The sequence below is a fragment of the Citrus clementina genome, unplaced genomic scaffold (genome assembly GCF_000493195.1).
Source record: "Citrus clementina cultivar Clemenules unplaced genomic scaffold, Citrus_clementina_v1.0 scaffold_9, whole genome shotgun sequence".
Lineage (NCBI taxonomy): Eukaryota > Viridiplantae > Streptophyta > Magnoliopsida > Sapindales > Rutaceae > Citrus > Citrus x clementina.
This window is the reverse complement of record NW_006261964.1, coordinates 25,385,468-25,394,522: the sequence shown is the minus strand read 5'-3', so window position 1 is coordinate 25,394,522 and position 9,055 is coordinate 25,385,468. Positions and strand designations below refer to the sequence as shown.

Here is a 9,055-nt window from a genome sequence, read left to right as displayed (position 1 = left end):
AATGTAACGAAATTTCTCCTATGATTCTTTAGTACTATCAGATAGGGATTAAAGCAGAGCCTGCAGTAGATCTAGAACCAAGTACTCTATAGACTAGTCTGACTGATAACATACTATATTTCTATGACAATATAGTGATTGGTGAAGCAAACGTCAAGTTCAAAATCAGCTGATTCTTTCAGAAGTTCCAAATGGAGGTAGGCAAAGTCACCTCTTCTTGAACATCATAAAGCTGGAAGCCTCCTAGTTGATGATGACCTGCAATTCCATTTCCATGCATCTCGATCAGTGCATCCCAATTGAAACTCGTGTCTGCGAAGGCTGCAAGTTCACCATAATCTTTCATTGAAGATTCTGATTCTGCTGCTCCTGAAGAACCTTCCGTCCCTTCAGTTACCTCAGCTTGACTCTCTTCTTTCAGTATCCCCAGTTGCTGCAGAAACTCATTTAGATCAATCTGCTTCTTCTCTTCACGCCATCCCAGCATATTCCCAGATGAAATTTCGACCTCTTTCTCCCTCACTGAAACAGCCTCTAAAAGGGTTTTGTCACCAATGCATGTAGTTGGAGCTTCGACTTTTGATTCCCCGGAAGATGAACTAGAAGAAGAGGTTTGATTAAAAACCCCATTTTTCTTAAGCTCCTCAAGCCTTTGGTGAATAACATGAACACTAGGCTGAGCATTTACATTAAGCAACCCACAAGAAGGGAACATTGAAATGAAGTTCTTCGAAGGCACCCATTTGAACTTATTGTGTGACTTATTGTTTGATGAAGGATTATTATTGTCAGTATGAAGATGTGGAAGATTGAGATAAGCGTCAGGGCCATATAATCTTCTAGCAGCTTCATCATAAGCCATGGCAGCTTCTTCAGCCGTTGCGAAAGAACCCAACCAAAGTCTAGTTCTCTTCTTGGGCTCTCTGATCTCAGCCACCCATTTTCCCCATGTTCGTTGCCTAACCCCTCGGTATTGGCAAGAAGCATTGAGAGGGCCACCTTTGCCTCTTGTTGGACCTTTCTTCCATGGCTTTAATGGGGATTTTTTGTAACTCTCCATTGGGATTTTGAGTGAAAGCTCAGTGAAGTAAAGAGAGTGACTGAGTGAATGTGTGAAGAAACGGGAAAGAAAGGCGCGGAATATGTAGAGTGTGAGAGAGATGTTTGATTTAAATGTTTTCACGTTTGGGGAAAGCTTTTTAAGCCCCCATTCGACCGTTACTGAGATCCCCCCCCCAAAAAAAAAAAATCTATGAATTTTTTCTTCTTAAAAAAATTAGTTGTTTTAATAATTATTTATTGTCATTATTATTGACAAATAATGTGATCGAGATGCTCTATAGAATCAAAAATTTACTTGATTAAACATAAAATTGTGCAACTGGATTCCATTTCTCCTTGAATATCAAGTGTCATTATCGTTGTGTTGATTAACATTAATTCTAATTTTTTAAGTAAGGTAGATTATAATGATTTTCAAAATTAATTTCTACAATTAATCGTCATTGTGTTAATCAAGATTAGTCCCAAATGCTAAACCATCCATTGTTGCCGTGCTAATAATAAAGTCAAGGCTGTTTAAGCGGAGTGAGAGAATTTTTAAAGACTAAACACAGCAATAATTTCATTTCATTATCGTATTTTCATGATTAACTTTGGAGTTGAAGTTACTACTTACAAATTAGAGTTTTAACTAGAAGAAGAAATCTTATCACCAAAACAAGTACATCTAGTTTTGGGCCCGTCAAATTAATTAGTTTTATGTAACTGTAATTCCAATCAGAAGTGGATTGATTAGAATGTTCTTAGAATGATTATTGGATCTGCTTGTTGTGTACATTATTAAAATTTCTTACTCCTACACAGCCAATAGGGTTCATGCTTTTAGTTTTAGAGGCACGGTGGGACAATCAGGAAACTCTTTAACATAAAAAGCTTCCGGATTATTATTATGCCATCAGTTCGACAGATAAAATTGCATAAAGTAGCTCACGGGCAGGATGGAATTTCAATTTTCAATATTTGCTCAGAAGAAAACAAAACAGAGGTCAATGATAGCTTGGTGGGTCTTTGACACCTCATCAAATTTAAGCATTAAAACGGAAAGCCAACAAAGTTCTGTTACCTTTGCCAATCCTGTGTGCATTCACGACCTACTAAACTAAGGGAACGAATAAATTTAGATGTTTTATTTTAAAGGGAAATTATCATTCGTATACTTTTTATTTATTTCGTTATTAAAAATATTATAATACTTTAAGAGTGTATCAGTCGTCCACCCTAAGTTGACGAAATGTATCAGCAGACCACCAAACTGTTAATTGTCGTTTGAAAGTTAATGGAATTACAGTGAATTGACGATTTTACCCTTAAAAATTATCATTTGTATATCCTTAAATTCTCTTTTTATCACTTGTATACCCTTAAATTATCACTTGTATCATATAAAAAGACCAAATTACCCTTTTGATGTTATCATATTTAAATGGCAACTAACGGTTTGGTGGTCGGCTGATACATTTTGTCAACTTAGGGTGGACGATTGATACACCATCAAAGTATTGTAGTATTTTTAATAATGGAGTAAACTAAGGGTATACAAATGATAATTTTCCTATTTGAAAAACCATCAAATAAATAAATGAGGTTTATTATGATTCTTTCGGGTGACAAATGAATGAATTCTTTTGGGTATAAATAGATTTTGCTTTTAAGTGAAGCCTGACAGTGAGAGTGCGTCTCTCCCTCGGATCCTCTATTTTGTATAAAAGTGGAGTGAGTAGTGTGAGTGGTGAGCGTGTTTCTTCTGCAATCTTACATAATAAATACGCATGAGAATGGATGAATTGAATTTTGCCATGCCACCACCACCTCAGATCACAAAAACATTTTTGATTTTCACGAGCTTGAATTTCACTTTCACATGTTGTACTGCACCTTCACAACCTGATTCCCGGGACTTGCTTCACCTTTATCCCATGCAAGTGAAATGCAATCCCATTTCTCTCTTTCTTTCTTTCTTTCTTTCATTCTCAAGGCCTGCAACACCAGATTCTTGAATTATCCTCATGTCATGTCACATGTTCAATTGAATGAAATGGTAATATTTACTTTCTGACATGAGTAGATATGTATGCATTATCTGTCAGTGCCTAGACTGAATCCAGAAGACATTTTTTTTTTTTTTAACCAAAATGAGGAGCACAAACCCCAATTTCTTGATATAAATGAAGAGATGAGAAGATCGATTGTAATTGTCTCATTCAACATGAAGAGAGCTAAACTCTTGGTCACTTTTTGGCATCACAATAACACAATCCAAATGTGAGAAATGATCTCATCAGACAAGGACAATTACCTAGAGTCAAAGATTGATCTGGGTATCTTTGCTTTTCCAACTTGGTTCACACATAGCTGCAACAAATTATGTAGGAAATGGTTCTTCAGAATCACATGATTAACGACACAATTTCATAGAGCACGTAAAATCTAGATCATTGCTGTTTCAGAAGTTCAATCCGAACTGCAAAATACACCCCTCTCATCTGAAGCAGCACAGACTCACCGAGTTAGATGTTTCAAAAGACGATCCTGTGTAAATTCTGATAAAATCCTCGCCATGTTTTGGTTATCTATGCTGCCCACCTTGATTCAATAGACCAATCCTCCCATGGATGATCATTATCTAAGTCCACCAAGAGTGATTTCATGCTAAGAAAACTTGTAGAAGAAATACATAAATCTCCTCGAGATGGATGCTAATTGTTACTCTTCCCCAACAAAGACAACTTTTCAATTGCATTAGAAGGAGAAGCAATATCAAGCTGATTGCTTATCATTGCCTAACATCGTTTGCCCATGAGTATACACGAAATAGAAAAGAAAGGGGGAAAAAAAAAGGCAGTGTACTTCTGATTAAACATTCAGTACTAATCAGAAGAAAGAAAGATTATTAAGACATTACAAGCTATCATCCTCTAACCTTCCATCATTGACAACACAATGTAATTTACAGAAATGAAGATCAAGGGGTAAACTAAAATACAACAATAATATCACTTTCTTTCATATTCACATGATCTTTGACTGTCAGGAGCAACAAAAACACCTGTCCCCCAGAAAATTGAAGAGGTGGAGGAAACAGGGAAATCTTTTTACATGAGCAACCTGACCAGAAACTGAACAGGATGATAAAACGTCATTTAGACCTTGGGCTTCCTTTGCACATGTTTCTCCACTTATCCTTCAGGTCTATTGCTGTGCGACCACCGAAAAACACAGAACTACCAAATTCTAATATCTTCTTCCATGGGATAATTCTGTCGTCAACACTAGCAAATTTCTGCACTCCCTTCTGCAAAAGCAGTAACAGGGGTTAGTATCTGATACTACCCATCTAAATGGAAAAGGGAGGAAGTAATAATTACAAAAGATTGTAGGTAAGAATTTATAATGTGAAAATTCGTATTAATGATGCTAATACTGAGAGACTCCTAATATTTCATTGTGCCCATAATGTAGCAGACATGAAGGAAAACAAAATCTGGAATTTCACACTTTCAAACAATGATGTATCTAAAATTTAGCATTTTTATGAAGAATATGACCTTCAGAAGAAAGGAAGTCCAATACTATTGTCTTTTGACTTACATGTCCAGGGAAAAAAGGGGAAATTACCTTAAGTATCTCTTCCTCTTTAGCTGTCCATGGAACTTTCTTTCGTCTCAACTGAGGAATAGGCGGGTATGTGCTGAAATATGAACAACATTTATCATCAGTAATTCACTTCAATGGAATGTGCAACTAATACTTTCAAGGCATTAGACATGCCTGTCATAAGTTGTAACAACAAGAAAAATTGTTAACTCTGGATGATGAAATACTTACTAATGCGTTTTCGGCCTTCGGAATCGTATCGAGTAATTAGAGATAATAAACTTATCATCTTCACTTTCAGAAATTTCCTCTTCATCAATATTAAGAGCAATAACAGGACTTTCTGGTGGATCACTAGATTCACTACTTGCAGGCTGTACATCTTCCTTCTGAAGTTCGGCTTCAGCTTCTGTATCATCCATAGGCTCAACATATGTGTTTGTACAGGCTAGTTTACCACACTCAGGAGGTGTGCGTTCTGGTTGACCTTCAAGTCCTCTTTCAGAAGGGCAGTAATTATCCATATTTTCTTCCACTACCTTATCTCCATTAGAGATACAATCTCTCCCACTAAATGCATTGGCCTCTTCTTCTCTACAAGGTGAATTGGCATTAACACATGATGCAGAAGTCTCGGCCTTTTTCTTATTAGCACTATGTCTCTGACATAAGGGGTCACTAACATCATGTAAAGGCTCTGCCTTTTTCTTCTTAGCTCTATGTTTCTGACATAGTTGGTCACTAACATCACGTAAATGTTGACCATTTTGATTTTCTTGGTTGTTTTCTTGCTCTCCCACATTCCCATTTTCATGAATGTCTTTATCTCCATTGCTTCCTGAATGACCTGGGTCTTTGCTGTGTAATTTATTGGCAAGGTCCATTTGATGACACACAGAGCCCATTTGCATAAATGCAGCTAGTTCTTTCCTTGCCACAGAAGCTCTTTTCTTGGCTTCAAGGTACTCTGAAATGGAGAGAGTATATGCACAAAAAGGGCAATGAAAGTTTCCCTTTTCATCAAATTTTACGGGAAAACCCAAGCAGTTTTCATGCACCGCTAGTGGGCAAGTACTGGAGCTGCAAGATAGCAACTGACCATCCTTGTTACACTTCACACAAAGGTTTTGTTCTGTCCACCCACTCGTAGCCAAGGAATCATGACCTAATGCAGCTTGGGAGCTCAAAAAATGACTTTTCTTCACAGCAACATCAATTCTATCATTATGGTATGCATCATTATCACTCAATGTTTCTTCTTCACAAGAATGTTCCACTTCACCTCTAGACTCATCCTCAGTATCTTCGTGTTGAGTACCCACAGAGGGTACGCGTTCAGTAATATTGGCTTCATCCACTGTTGCATTTTGAACAGGTTCGGCTCGAGGCAGTCTGGCAGCATTATGGCCATCCTCTGCTTGATTATGCTGGATTTGGTCATCATTAACATCACCATTCTGCCCAAGCCTCCTCAAGTCATCGCAATTGTCACAACCATCATCCGGAAACTGGCTTTCCTCCAGGCCTGCATCTTGAGATTGGTTTGAAAAATGGGAACCTTCTCTGCCAGCCACTGCAACATCTCTTCCAGAAAGAGGTTCCACCATTTCTTTGCCACAGGTAGGAACTGATATCTGATCTGCAGACTGATGGTTACTAATTGCATCCTGCTTATGCTTCTTGGCATTATAATTGAGATCACACTTCTCCTGGACTCCATTGGTGTGTGCTGCCATATCTCTGGTAGCCATGTCACCCCTACTCCTCTTAAAAGGCAACATATTTCTGATATGCAAATTATCTCTAGGTTGTCCATCCCTATTTTCACATGTTGAAGGAAGCAAATTCTCTTTTTCTGACATTGCCAGGGCATTATGATCGAGATCACCAACACGAGCTGTGCCACACTCACTTACACACGTCAAACCACTGCTTTCCTTCAAGGAGGCAGCCAATGGATGTGTTCCTTCAAGAATTGTATCTTTCAGCTGTTTGTAAACCAAATAAACCACACAAACAGCAAATTAAGATTCCTAAGTTATAATTCATTGTACTACAACAAGAAAAACAATTAAAAAAAAAAAAAACTTACGTGTTGTAAGGCACATTTAGGCATCAAAGCTCTTTTATGCATAATAAAGGGATGGACATCCCATTTCAAAAGCTCAGGTCCAGCAATATTCAGATCAGAAGCTGATGTCTGACAAACAAGATTGTCACGGCTCAACATCACAGAACCAAGGCCAATATGGTTTCACAGATGAAATGGTATCTTAAATTTTATTTCTTTAAAATACGCAATCAAATAAATAAATGAAATTGAAATACATTACCTCCTGGAGTATTTGCTGGAGAACATCTTCGCAGCTTTCTGATAAAGCAAACCCAACTTTGTTCTCCGTACAAGAAAGACCGTCATTATTAACTTTATCACTAGAACCAAACAAATCCTCCAAGCATCTCAAGGCAACCATTTCCCTTGTGACTTTTGCCAAATCATCCGGAATTTCTGGAGCCGTTTCAATCAAATCTGGGTGCAAAAAAAAAAACCCCGTCAAACTCTAATCAGTCCTCACTTCTAAACACAATTCAAAATATCATATCCATACTCCAGTAGCAATGCACACGTACCATGCAAAATAGACGTATCTACTTCCTTGAAGCTTGCCAAATACTCAATTATCCAAAGCCACAGAAGGCTGGAACCCGCAGACGAAAAATCAGCCAGACCATCCATCTTTCATCAAAAACAATTTTTTTCCGACCTTATCCGCACAATTATTCCAGTAACCTAAATTCAGGTGATTCGCATCCGCTCAACCTGTCAACTACAACCATCATAATACAAGTTTTCAGGGTTTTACAATCGGCAACGCACGAATTGCATAATAAAAGTTAAAAACACATTGTTTCTGATACCACGCAGAGACAATTCGCAGCCATTGCTTCAAAGTTGTAATAGTAATGCCTCTGATAACATAAAAATAAATTAAAAATATTCTTTTGAACGGATATTAAGCAAAGCTCGCTCTTTTAGCCTGGGTTAAATGGAAATTCAAAATTTAATTTACTTTCCGCAATCGAGAGGAAATAAAAAATGAAAAATTGATAGCAATAGAGGGTTTAATGTTGAGAGAATCGCAGAGTTGATTACCTGGGAAGATTCGAACGTATGAGTGAATGAGAAGGAAAGGCCGTTAACGTCGAGCGTGTTCGTTTGAATCGAGCTCTCTACAAACAGGAAGCGTACGAGGGACGAATTGTTTGTTAATTTTTATAATTATTAATATTATTTTTTAAATTTTAGGTTATGGTGATTATTTTGAGAGAGGGGTGTTTCCGTCCGCGGACTTGTTATTGGGGGTTAATTTGATAAATTTTGGGAGTGTAGGGAGTTTATAGAATAATGTTAAACCCCGGATGCTTGTAAAACTTGGATAAATTTTTATTTGGGTGAGATATTTTCACCACAATTTGCGAAAACCCATCCGTTTTGGAAAATAATTAAAAAAAATTCACAATACTTTAAAATAATTCAAATAGATAAAAAGTTTAAACAATTAATCCAATAATTATTTTTTTCCATAAACATCTCTTGACCATCTTTAACCACTAACATAATTTTGACAAAATTTTAATATGAGTATTTATCTTTGTAACTAGTTGAATCATAAATCATTTAAAACATGAGTTATGCGGGACATATAATTTTACCGAAGAGTAAAAACTTCTATGCTATGTCATACATAATCAATAAGACATGTCATATATTAGGACAAAATTATGGTACAACTGTGCTTTCAGTCATTGCTCTCACCATAATTGGATCCAATGACTAAAAGCAACTGTGGTATGGTATCATAGTTGCACCATAGCTGGATCCCATATATTGATGAATTTATAAAAATATTTCAAAAAAATTTTTACTCTAAAATAAAATATCAACAGCATGTTATAGTTATTTACTTGTTGTAAGGCTTTGTGTGGTAACATGCCAAATAAATTTTATTTAATTAGAGTTTTTATTCTTAGACTTTAGAAGTAGAGCTTTTACTAAAAAAATATTAGTTGTTTAGTTGTCAATGAAAGTTTTTATTAAAAAATTAAAAAATTAATTTAATAGTCAAGTTTTTAAAAGTTATATTATTAAAATAATGAAATAAGATTGTCAAATAAATAGAGAATCTATTAAGATATTTTAACTTTTTTAAAAAAAAACTTTTCAACTTTCATTTCGAAAAACTCAAAATTTAAACTTTTGTTAGTAGAGAAAAAATAACTTATTTAGTATTCGAAAGCTTTATTAAAAAAATAAAGAAAAAATAGTAAAATTTTTTATAAGAGACTATAGAATTAAATAAGTATTTATACTTACTAGTGAACGGGTCTCTACCCGTTC

General features: G+C 35.9%; 2 protein-coding genes across 4 annotated transcripts; both read right to left on the bottom strand.

The window, feature by feature from the left end:
- Positions 1-1,187, bottom strand: LOC18031430 (dehydration-responsive element-binding protein 2F). The gene has a single exon (XM_006421383.2). It carries the CDS (start codon positions 1,058-1,060, stop codon positions 179-181), a length of 882 nt encoding a protein of 293 aa, XP_006421446.1. The 5' UTR covers positions 1,061-1,187; the 3' UTR covers positions 1-178.
- Positions 1,188-3,973: 2,786 nt separating this feature from the next.
- On the bottom strand, positions 3,974-7,911 carry LOC18031662. 3 transcript variants are annotated; one of them, XM_024181597.1, is made up of 8 exons: positions 7,811-7,911; positions 7,576-7,626; positions 7,288-7,484; positions 6,990-7,186; positions 6,749-6,856; positions 4,888-6,644; positions 4,678-4,750; positions 3,974-4,354 (listed from the first exon to the last, which is right to left on the bottom strand). In XM_024181597.1, exons 3-8 carry the CDS (start codon positions 7,391-7,393, stop codon positions 4,199-4,201), a joined length of 2,397 nt encoding a protein of 798 aa, XP_024037365.1. In that variant the 5' UTR covers positions 7,394-7,484; positions 7,576-7,626; positions 7,811-7,911; the 3' UTR covers positions 3,974-4,198. The 3 variants fall into 3 exon arrangements, with proteins under 3 accessions (XP_024037365.1, XP_006421445.1, XP_024037372.1); XM_006421382.2 differs by lacking the exon at positions 7,576-7,626; XM_024181604.1 differs by lacking the exons at positions 6,749-6,856; positions 7,576-7,626.
- Between the last annotated feature and the right edge of the window lie 1,144 nt (positions 7,912-9,055).

Bases quoted from the DNA above. Each gene is read 5' to 3' on its own strand.
- LOC18031430 (XM_006421383.2), bottom strand. From the start codon at position 1,060: ATGGAGAGTTACAAAAAATCCCCATTAAAGCCATGGAAGAAAGGTCCA.
- LOC18031662 (XM_024181597.1), bottom strand. From the start codon at position 7,393: ATGGATGGTCTGGCTGATTTTTCGTCTGCGGGTTCCAGCCTTCTGTGG. The intron at 7,187-7,287 runs GTACGTGTGCAT...TTTTGCACCCAG, and splicing joins AGATACGTCTATTTTGCATG to ATTTGATTGAAACGGCTCCA. The intron at 6,645-6,748 runs GTAAGTTTTTTT...GTTTACAAACAG, and splicing joins CTAAATGTGCCTTACAACAC to CTGAAAGATACAATTCTTGA.